At 52.9% G+C, this 11479-nt stretch overlaps 3 protein-coding genes across 3 annotated transcripts; all 3 read left to right on the plus strand.

Moving 5' to 3' along the window:
• Nucleotides 1-3343: 3343 nt before the first annotated feature.
• CTAM01_06762 (uncharacterized protein) lies at nucleotides 3344-3703 on the plus strand (the record flags this gene model as incomplete). Its single annotated transcript, XM_060522788.1, has 1 exon — nucleotides 3344-3703. A coding segment is annotated over one exon (360 nt), but the record flags the coding sequence as incomplete, so codon positions are not given.
• A 1964-nt stretch (nucleotides 3704-5667) lies between these two features.
• Nucleotides 5668-6959, plus strand: CTAM01_06763 (uncharacterized protein; the record flags this gene model as incomplete). The annotated part of the gene is made up of 4 exons (XM_060522789.1): nucleotides 5668-5890; nucleotides 6105-6225; nucleotides 6595-6745; nucleotides 6807-6959. The coding sequence occupies 4 exons, from the start codon at nucleotides 5668-5670 to the stop codon at nucleotides 6957-6959; spliced, it is 648 nt and encodes a 215-aa protein (XP_060382634.1).
• Nucleotides 6960-9657: 2698 nt separating this feature from the next.
• Nucleotides 9658-10224, plus strand: CTAM01_06764 (uncharacterized protein; the record flags this gene model as incomplete). The annotated part of the gene is made up of 2 exons (XM_060522790.1): nucleotides 9658-9764; nucleotides 9864-10224. The coding sequence occupies 2 exons, from the start codon at nucleotides 9658-9660 to the stop codon at nucleotides 10222-10224; spliced, it is 468 nt and encodes a 155-aa protein (XP_060382635.1).
• Nucleotides 10225-11479: the final 1255 nt, after the last annotated feature.

An 11479-nucleotide genomic window follows, 5' to 3' on the forward strand; every position in this document is an offset into this window, starting at 1 on the left:
ATGGAAATGCGTTGTCGGGGAGTCGGGGGTTTGTAGTGTGGTGCGCAGGCGGTGCGATGCGGGCTGCGGGTGAGCGAAAGTAGGTATGAGTAAGAAGTTGGTGTAGGAGCCTCGGGGCTGGGCGCTACGGCTGCACTGGACTGGGCTGGGGAATAATTAGCTTAGGACTGTGTTGAACGAGAAGGACGTGTGTAGTGTCAAGTATTTGTTAAAGTGCACGATTATCCGTACTTCGTACATGGGAGGGGTGCTAAGGAAAGCCCATGCGGGAGACCGATGCCAGACGCCGAGGGCGAGGGCGGGGGAAGAGGCGAGGGGTACCCAAGTACCTTGTACTTGAGGTACCTTAAGGTGAGTAAGGTAAGGTAGGTTTGGGGGGGAAGAAGAATCGGGGACGGGGACGGACGGGGACTGGGACTGGGACTGGGACTGGGGCTGGGGAGGGCCCTCTTCGGCTTCACCTTACCTCTACCAAAGCTGTGGGGGAGCGAAAAGGTAAAGCTCGTGTCGGTGAGTTATCTTTGGTTGGTGACGGAGGTGCAGCGTCTTTTGCGTCTGCTCAGGAAATAAAAATGGGACGCGTCCGCTGCAAGGGAGGTTAGAACACCTCTGCTGGAATGAATACGGATACTTTTGACGGTGTGAAGCACGCCTCAAGGCTTGGGTGATCCAGGCCCAGAGACAAGGGGTCGTGAAGGGGTTCACAGCAGGCAGGGTTTGCCAGGATGGGACAAGACAACTTGTGGTTCAGGACCTCGAGGTGTGCTTGTGTTATCGAGCATGACATGTCTGCAGTCCGGTCCGTGGGCCGAGGGGCGAAAAGGGAATAAGAGCAACGCGAAGGAGAACGGACGAGGTGCAGTGATGGGACACGGATGCTGACTTACAGAAGAATATGGGTGGTGGGTAATATTCACCCAGGTCAGTCTCCCGACTTTACACGGTAGCTACTGTTCCTTTCGAGAGGTGACGAGAACAACGCTTTGGCTCGGCTTTCCGCCTGACGCTTGACGTTGCACAAGAAGGAAATAGAGGTGAGCGTGAGGATAATGGTGGTGGTGGTAGTGGTGGTGGTGGTGGAAAGGAGCTCTTGTCGATAGAAAGAGAAGGGAGGGGTCCAATACCAGGAAAAGATGGTGTGCTGATTTCTTGGTATTGCTACCGTACTTGGCACTGCTGATGCTTGCTTCCTGGTCTGCTTGCTTGCTGTGAAGTGCCCACTAGTATAGGTAGGCGGGATGGCGGATTGAAGTATTGGCGGTGACGCTCGAGAGTGCGTGAGAAAGTGCGACGGACGAAATGGGTTGCCGCCGGTTCGGACGGGTCGGAGACAGGTGGGATTCTTTGCTGCGGTGGTTGTCGGACCCTTTACAGTGACAGTCGACTGCTTGGATTTGAGCCAGTCAGATATGATATACGCGACACAGGAGTGAAAGGAACAAGGGAGGTAGAGAAGAGCAAGTGAATGGATGCGATGCAAGGAGAGTGAACGGAAGAGGGCGGGGATGCCATGTATAATAAATGTGTGGCGGAAGAAGCGGCTGTGAGGCTGAGTCGTGGAATACAACTCAACGAGGGGGGTGAGGAAGGCTACATTATAAGGAAGGGGAAGGGGATTGGAGGATGCGCAAAGCAGCGTACCAACCTTGTTGAGGAGAAGGAGGAGAAGGAAAAGGGAGTGACCAAGTATGTCTTTCTCTCTGGATCTTCAACGCAAAAACACCGGGCGGTTAGTTTGAATAATGTCTGATGTGAAAGTGAAGTGGCGTTTACTCACTTGGACAGGTAGTTCCCGGGAAAGCGGTGCGGTTGACGTGCAGCGGTTTCTGGGGTCTCCTGTATTGTTGGTTGGGGGCGGTTTTTTGGGAGTGTTTGTTCCAGGTAGGACAAAATAATTCCTCCGTGGGGAATGCGGCCTGTGTGCGGGTACACCGTAAAGGTCCACAGGTGCAACTGGAGAGTTGGAGAAGCCTGCAGAGGAGAAAGGGCCAAGATGGCAGTCGGAAACCGGCTCGGAGTGGTAGTGAGCGGTGATCCCTGTCGATCGCTAGATGCGCGTCTTTTCGCACGCTGCTAGGGCGAAGGTGAGTGAGTGAGGTTGGTGTTCGTAGCAAGGTAAGGTATATCAGGGTAGTGTCGTAGACACAGATGTGATTTCTTGCGCGGAAAAGCAGGGAACAAGACAGTGTCTTGAGCAAGATAGAAGAGGCAGGCAGGCAGAACGCGTTGCCTTAGGTTCTTTCCAACTTGGTTTGGAGAGGTAGGTACGGAGTACAGAGAATAGTACAGAGTACTTGTCTCTCGAAATAGGACCTACTGCGTAAGTGGGTTGATTGCTGTCGCTCCAAGCGTCGCCGTTATTTGCTGGCGCTGTAGGCAAAATTAGGTTTCGGCCTGCCGATGTCTGGAGCAAAGCTCCCGGTCGGTCCAGAAGCAAAGAAGGAACAGGGTCGTCGGCGAGACGGACTCAACGTGCTCTCCTCTGAGAAAAGACCGGAGTGAGAGCTCCCCGAATTGTCGACGCCGTTGCGCAGGGGTTTCGGACCCGGCGGCTTGGGAAATCTTGGATAACTCGCGCAAACGTATTCGGGATCACTAAGCAGTGACCAAGTTTACGTTCAAACGTTCCAACTTTCCAGAGAACCCGGGCGGTGATGTCCGACTGTGTGTAAGGTAGGTAGGTAGGTATTGTCTACTCCGTACGTCCTGGTCTCTTTGCTCTACTATCCCAGCGTCTAGGTCGGTGTTGATGAGTTGCGATGGTGAGCCTGTATTGGTACGAATGAGAGCGTTCCTACTGTGTCTTGTATCGATGGTCTGTGCGTCGGTGAGTCGAAGTAAAGGTAAGGAACTTTGGGGCCTCTGATGCATTGGTATTGGGTATTGGGTCCGGATCTCGGCTGGTTGTTTCTGTCCTCCCTTGTCAACTCTCGTTTCCCTCTTGGGTCCTGTCTGTTCTGTTTCGTTTGCCAACTCCCAGAACGGGGCATCTCCACCTACCTCCTCTTGATTTGTGCTTTCCCACGTAACTCGAGAGTCGAGATTCGGTCGTTTCTGTTGTTTGAGATTGTGTTTGCTCAATCGTTTCCTCTTCTCTTCTTTCCTCCTCCTTTCTCTCTCTCTCTCCGGTACAGAGGGAAACGCGCTAGCATTTATATCAAGGCCGCCTTCTATTAACAGACACTACTCCGTATATCATCTGGATAAGGCTTGTCACTTCACTTGCATCTCCTGACTCGTCCCATATTCCGGGGGTGGCACCCCCATTCTATCCTCACCGGGACGTTTTGCCAGCCTCTTGGTCCGAGTCGGGATGAGATGGAGGGCAGCCCGGACCCCGTGATGCCTCCAAGTCAGACGGCTAAGACAACTAACCCACCTACTGGACCCGCGCCGGCCGCGACGACTCACGACGCTCATCGGGACCTGCTTAAGGATCGGCAGGAATAAGGTGGTCATGCACTTGAAATGTCTGGCTTTCCCTCAAAAGAAGACATCACGAACTCATCTAAAACTGGGCTGCTCCATGGCTCCTAGACTGCCCGGCCAGGAACCCGAGGCCAGAAACGCCCCAGAATGCCCTTGGCTTAGATATGGGATTCTGTCTCATTTCGCATTGCCTTGTTTAGAAACCAGTTTTCGATTCACCCCGCAGAACACCTTACCCATGGCGCTCATGGTCCATGGCCGGCTTGACTCCTAGTTGGACGACGTAGCTCTGGAGCCCTGCGCGAACCCCGCCAGCAAACACATTCCTACTAGGAGAAGCCTTGTCGACGCCCAAGATGTCGGCTTGTTGGCATTCAGTTCAGGCATGGAAGGGAGAGCTCTTATCCGCGAATCTGAGATATCACACCAGGTCGATACAAGACTTGTGTGTGCCAGAAGCTTGGAAACTCGCGACATCTGGAACGGGTGCAAACATCTTCACCGCCTCCAACCTTTGCCTTATCGCCTTCTGCCTCGACTATAACTCGCTTAACAGAAAGACAAAGAGCCTGACCGCCGTCTTGTCGCATACATTGATATCTTGGGTATATCCCGTTTGGGGTAGCACACACAGATGCACACACACACACCCTCATGCCTCTGTCTGGCAAGCACCTTAGACAATCGAGAGGCCGCCGCTGTGATGTCAAGCACTCTCGAGCCTTGTCCCCTGTGGCGTACACATACTGTGTGTAACTTGGGCTCTTGACGCAAGATACATGCGAACTTGGTTCAACATCTAAAGAGTATGGTGATTAGATGGGCGGCGCCAGCGGCAGTGACAAATATCCCAAACATTGTCTCCCAAGCGTTTTACTCCTCTTCAGATCATCACCACCACCATTACGGCATAATAGGACGAATATCTGCTGGGAAAACCCACCCCTGGCCAAGATGTGATCGCCCGCTCCGCAGTGAGTGCCGGCGGCAATCCTACCCCAAGTGGCCTTCACCTACTCGATGCGGCCTCGACTTTCCCCCTCCTGCACGGCTACCAGCAGCAAGTCTCAGAGCTGCAGCCGCACTGTATCAACGACGTAGAAGATGGTGAACCTGTCAGAATCGCGGTTCTTGCGCCAATGTAAAGGTTGCAAAGCGCCTCTGGAAGGTCGGGTTGGGTGTGGAGTAGGGGAAGGCTTCCAATCATGTGCTGCCGATTAAGGATAAGAATGACCTTGTGGACCCACCCAGACTTTGAGGAAATGGAACTGGATGTTCTCAAGTGTGTCGAGGTCTCAAGGTGAGTGTGTGGTGAGGTGCTGGACCAGAAATTCGATAACGCTGGTGGCTGTGTTGGTTGGCTGAAAGACCAGGTTTCGGGGGATCATGGGTACGTACTTCCAGCCGACAGGTGGTCTGTGTGTCCGGGGAAGGATGCAGCCGCTGATTGGCCGAATTCAACCGCACCTGGTACACCTGCGCTGCTTCGCTCTGAGACATTCTCAAGCTCACCCTGCCTTGCTTCCTCTGCCAGACTGCCTCTCTCTCAACCTCCGTCCCGTTCCATCACCTCCCCACCCCCTTCATCAAGCTATCAACCTCGTGTACCAGCCGCCTTAGCCCCCCTCCATCCTCAGGCCGTTCGCCGTTTGCCTTTTCGCCTTCGCCTTCGCCTTCGTCTTTGCGTCTGCCTCTGAGACTTACGTTATTACGACACGGTGCGGTACGCGCGGACACTAGGCCACCACCAAGAGATCAAGACCAGCCTACGTCGCATCACAAACCGAACAGGTGGTCTCTCAATAGCCCACCTTCTTGTGCACATTTAATCGTATGCGCCTTCCGACCCTCCCCCTCCATCATGGGCCATGACCCTGTATATCAACCAAGCTGACCATCTTGGCTGTGGAGAAGCAGCTCAATACCCGTCTTCCTGACGCTCATCTGCCGCGCTATACCAGTCATCTACTCCCGTGCTCTCCCAGCACCCTCGACGGAGGCCACCCCGAAATTGCTCTCCACCCAATAGCAGCCTTTCCGCAACTCGACTCCGAGCGGACTGCCCCCGATACTGTCAAGGGCCGCCTGTCACTTGACCACATACTGCTCGACGCACAGAGAGGACGTTCCCGCTCTTGCGTGCATCTTTTGCTGTTTATCTGGTTTCCGCGGGAGTAACGACACCTGCGTCTAGCACGTCATAGTTGCATCTCTCGGCTCCCATATCCCACCGTTACGATGGCGTCCGCTTCTTTCAGAGACTCGATGAACTCACTGGGTTGGTCAAGACGGGACCAGGACGTGCCCGTCAATACGGCGCAACAGTCCGGTCTCATGTCTTCGATCAAGTCCCTCAACCCCTTTGGAAACAACAGCTATATCCAGCTCCCAACAACCGAGGGCGCCGGCGCGCCTCTGCCTGCTGCCAACAGGAGGGAAGAGGAGGAGGGCTTCGCAACGCGTGAGTCATTTCGTCTGTATGCTTTCGCCGTCCCACCACCTCTGGCAGCTTCATCCTTGAGCTTCCAGCTCCCCTGCAACTGGCATGGCCTCTAGTTGTGGATTTCCCATGTCTCGGATTGCCATGTGAGCAGGCGGGTTTACGAGGTGGTGTTGTCGTGTCCGCTTCATCTTCTTCGGAACAGCCATGCTAACGTTGTATATTCCACTTCCAGTGAGTCGATGGGATCGTTTACTCATTTTTGGTGCCTGCAACCTGGGCGCCCTTGCCTGCTTCGTCATCTGCTTCGCCTTGTTCCCGGTAGTAGCGGTGCGGCCGCGCAAGTTTGTGATTCTGTGAGTTTCCTCGCTCCCTTTTCTCTCCAACTTCTGCCCTTTGCCTCGTCGTAAGCGATTCTGCTCTCTTCCGTGCTTCCGTGGAGGATCACCCCACGGGTGCTTATCAACCCGGCTAGTTGCCGGCGCGGCAGATCGACAAAGGTTTGTTTGGATCGGTACCTATTATGCCGTACCCGAATGTAGCCTTGCCCCTCTCTATCTACCCGCCTTTCATGCCAGATGATCTTGCATGGCGAGCTAGTTATGAACACCTTATCCGGTGATCGAACGGCGTGATGAGGACTCCCGGAGGGCTTAGCGTTGATACGGCGTTCGCGTTCGCCATCTTCGAGTTGCGTACCTGTTGCTAACATTCTCATTTTCCAGATGGACACTTGGCTCCCTCCTGTTCCTGGCGTCCTTCGCGGCCGTCATGGGCCCGATGGCGTACGTGAAACACCTTGTCTCCGGCCAGCGTTTGCCTTTCACTGCTGCCTACTTCGGATCGCTTGGGCTTTCCATGTACTTCTCTCTCGGTGTAAGTTCCATGACGTTGTCATCATTACGAGGCGAAAGCACGCCGGCTGACTCCGACATAGCTTCACAGCACCATTTTGACCTTGATCTCGGCTGTCATCCAACTGGCTTGCCTTATTTGGTACCTAGTCAGCTACTTTCCCATGGGCTCGAGTGGACTGCGCCTGGCCACCACGTTTGGCGCCAGAAGGGCTGCTGCCTGGATGACGGGCTGAGCTTGGAGCTCTCATGTACACCTTGTAAGATGAAGACGAAAAATGATTATGGATGATTGTACCACGGTAGCTAGTCGGCATTGTTCTTCATGTTTGCATACAGAGTGGGCAAAAAAGTGTGTCGAAATAAGGCAGATGTCGAAATGTGGTTCACGTAAATGTACCAGGTAGTCGGGGCGTTCGGCTGCACTCTTGGCCGCTCTCACTCGCCACCAATAAGAGAGGCCATGACTTTGTCTTGAATCGATCTCTCGGACCTGGTATGATATTCCGTGTTCCGGGCACGATCATCTTATTTTGTTCTCCGTCTGGGATCTGAGTCCAATCTACAGCCTTTCTCTCCGGCTTACGTCGCCAACTCCTCTACAGTGACAGGACATCAACTCTCTTCCAGTGAGGAGTCCTTATACTCTCGAAGAAACCCGGCATCGTTTGATCATATACCTAAGTTCAACTAGGGGCACCGTGTTCCTTCAGGGGCTAAGTTTCCTCTTCGGCTTGGAGCTTCCTTTTTCGCCCGGTGGATTTCTGTCTCGGTCAAGATATTCGAGGTTGTGAACCATCTCGATCGTTCGTCGTGACATACTATAATGGCCAAAAAGTAGCGCATAAACTTCTGCTGGCTTCAACAGTATGCTCAAGAACTGCCTTTGTTTTTCTCTCTGCCGGGTGCTTCTTGAATGATGGCCATCGAGTGACTATCTCTCCACATCGAAAAGACGTATGTTCTTGTTCTGGCTTGAGTTGACCATCAAATCTGAACGTGAGGACTGGCCACTTGCTGGCTATACACACCCACCTCGCACGGTAGCGGTCTCGGTGGAAAGTCGTGGGACTAAGCTGGGAGTGAGCTTCACTTGCACATCTTGACTCTCGACTTGAAAGACAAGGAACTACGTAGCATTATAGAAACATCGCAAAATTCCGGGCATACAAGATTCCGGCTCTTCATCAGATGTATCCCGTACTACTGATTGGAGGTCTTTAGGCGCCGTGTGTGTGAATGCCTCTTCTTTTTTTTTTTTCTCCTTTTTTTCTTTTTTTCTTCGTCAAGTGTCTCTGGACAGCTCGGCCCCACAATGATCGACGGATTAGCCTCTGCCGAGAACCCTGAGGAAAGGACATGGCGTGGTGATTTCCGTATCTCTTTTCATCTCTCAAGTGATACTTCCAGTGCTCAGGGGTACCCTGAATTGGTCTTATCAAATCCCGCAGTTGGTTTCATTGCAAGGCTGAGAAAAATGGTAATTAGAGACCGAGAGAGAGGCTCTCACGGGGTATGGAAAAGTCACCGAAAGAGTATCCACTTCGGACGGTGGATCCCGGCACGGCCAGGAAGGCTCGGAAGGCGAGTCAGTCCACTTCATTCGAGAAAAAAAGATAACTGTCCAAGGGTCCCGGTGGAGAAGCACTCATTGTGAAATGGGATCCTGGGAGGCTGGGAAGCTTCGCCGAAGAGGGCAGTGGGAAATAACAGGTTGTTGGCCGAAATTCCCGTGTTCAGGCGCGTGTGCGCAAACCCTCTTAGATGAGCTTTTTCGATGAGACTAGGTTACGAGGCACGACAACTCCTGTGCCCTGTCTATCAACATCGAATATTCAATATACTAGACAGCGAGACTCACTGTCGTTAACGCGAGTCCCACTTGGGTTTCCCTGCAAAAAGTTGTTCCGAACGGGCTCCTTCCGAAGGATGCCGGGTAAGATCATCCAGCTTTCTGCATCAAACTGTGCCCTTTACGCCATTCGAGCGGTGGCTGGAGGTCGAGACAGTATAAGCAAAGGTGTCTAGCCAGTGTGGCTGGCCTGAATCGTTTTTGACAGCCTGCACAGGGCTTGCTAAGCCTTTTCGGCTCTAGACAGACGAGGGCACAATGCATTGGATTACTAGGCTGCGCTATGTCGGGTGAACCACGAACGAACGCGCAACTTTGTATCAAAGGTGTGGGCCGGGTTGTTGTTCGAAAAAAGAAAAATCAGATTATACCAAAATGATGAAGACGATGGAAAGAATTCGACCGGGGTCGGGAATTGCCCACCGCGTTTCAGTAGGCGACTGGACATGGCAAATCGTCGTCTTTGCTATTGCCAATATCGACCTCAAAGGCGTCGATGATGAATGACAAAGGCAGCCAATACGATCAATGTGAGAGAGGTGGTCATCGCAACTGATATGGCCGAGGATTCGACGGATCAAACCGTGGCATAGGTATTACTATGTACGCCCGCCTCCAGTGCATAAAAGGGCCCGGAAGTCGTTCCGAAAACAAAGCGTCCAAAGAAGGTCGGCCGAAGGTGGACGACCAAGAACACGCTCTGTGGCGGTGTGTGTGGCACAGTGATGTGGCGTATTCGTACTTGTAGATAGTAAGGTAGATTCAGTTGACGCTCGTGGGACAAGGGCTTCAAAGTAAAGTATAACGTCAGATGGGGGGCGCGGTTATGTAATCCACATTCTGGAGTTTGAACAGCAAGAAATGTAGGCGCGCTCACCGATCCCCTCTTCAGTGCTGGCCATGGAGATCCAGAGGATTGGATGCAACGCAGACTGCAGAGGAGATGCGGTCCAACCGGCCATCATTGCAAAAGAGAGGAATTGTGCGTGGGCTATGAATATGCAAATGGAGAAGATTCCAAGAGTCAAGCGGGCTTCTCAGTCTTCATTTTCTCCGCGTCAAGGTACGTACCGATGTAGCCAATGGCGCCTGCCATTCGAAAGGTAACTGGAAAGTGCATACCGCCTCGACGCACCTGCCTTAGGTACTTTGGATATAACAACTGGAATTCGCAAAGAGTCCCTTTTAGGTAATTTGCAACTTCTACGAGAACGCTGATGTGTTACGGTAGTAATGGCAAGACGAGGAATTGCCCTCCCTCGAAGGGCCCAGCTACCCACTTACATAGGTCTGACTTGCAGCAGAGTCGAAACCATCCATCTGCCCGCTCGAGCGGAAGGTGCGGTGCATTTCGGCGCTGTGAGGTGCGTCTGTACATCGACAACAGCGCTCTGCGACATACGATACAGGCGACACGGGCGAATAAGCCTCAAGCTGAAGGATCATCACACAAAAAGGCACATGATAAAAATGAGAGAAATTGCCTTGGCCTGGTGAACAACCGACTTATATTCGCGCAACCCCACCAAAGCCGACAAGGGACCGGAGGGGAATGGATGGGATGGGCACGCATGCAGAAGGTCGCAGCCAGCAGGAAGAAGAAGCAGGAGCAGAAGCGGGCAGACCACTTCCGGGGTAGATACGGATAAAGGAGTTGGGGAGGTAGGCGAAAAAATAATCCAATGACCACAAATAGGTAGAGAGATCCTAGGATTCGGTTTGATGCAAAGCGAGGTGGTGACTACGCAAAGACTAACACTTACAGGCTACCCGTGCTACCGTGGTGGAGGCCATTGACCAGAAGAGGAGAGGAGGGAGGGGTAATTTGGTATATGTTTTTTTTATTTTATTTTTTGTTTTTTGTTTTGTCCCCCTTTCGTCCAAGTACTGTCCTTTGAACGTGTGTTTTCCTTACACAACCCAACCTTTTCTGACTTACACCGAGGTCATTCATGATCCAATGATGGGCTGCCTTCACCACCAATCTTTGTGTCATGCCGGTCCCGTCGGTGCGTCTTGCTTCCTACTTCCTACTTGTCACGCCTGTGCCCTGTTGTTGCTACCTTGCCTTGCCTTAGTGTAAGGTATCCGTACCCCGTAAGGTAAGGTAAGGTAAGGTATGTAATAATCAGTGCCTTGCTTGTCTACCCTGCCCTGCCGGGTCGGAGCGATGGGCAATTTCTGCCGTTGCCGGCCACTTTAAGCCTACCCATGTCGTCGGAAGCCTTGAGTATCCGCGTTTCCTGACTGGTCCAGGTCTCGCGAGGTACCATGCCTTAGTCCCTTCCAGCGGCCTCACGGCCTCAGGTAGGAAATATTTCGGCCACCGCCCGCCCCGTCAAAGACAAGACTGGAGCACCTGGACGCCCCAACCCACGTCAGTCGGTGGTGACCCCTCCATCCTCGGCCTCCTGCGCGCTCTCCCACTTCTACCGTGAGGCACCTCACCTTACTGTGGTAGGTAGGTAGGTCGGTTTGCTCCCGTCCCGTCCTTTCATTCCCATTGCTCACAGCACATCGCCTGAGACATGGACCTATTGGATGCTCTGGATGAATGAGACTTTCAAATTGCCTACCTACCTACCTCACCTTACCACCTACCTCTTCGTCTTCCTATACGCTAGGTGTCTTGTAATAAAGTCTGATGAATGGTTGGGCGTGTCTTCTATGAGATGAGGTGGTGCATGCCCTGCTTCACCGACAATGACCTGCATCCAACCTGCTTAACATCAGTGTGTAAGGTAAGCCTAGGTACGCCTGCCTGTAAGGTAAATGCCCTGAGATGAATCACCAAGGTACTCCCGTACATGGAAACCCGCGGATGAAGCACCTCCCGCATCTCAGTGAATTGTCAGTGCCTTGGGGTCCCTTCCCTCAACCCCAAACCTCCAGGTCCCAGTCAGT

The sequence above is a fragment of the Colletotrichum tamarilloi genome (assembly GCF_030869305.1).
Source record: "Colletotrichum tamarilloi strain Tom-12 chromosome Unknown Scaffold_19.1, whole genome shotgun sequence".
NCBI lineage: Eukaryota > Fungi > Ascomycota > Sordariomycetes > Glomerellales > Glomerellaceae > Colletotrichum > Colletotrichum tamarilloi.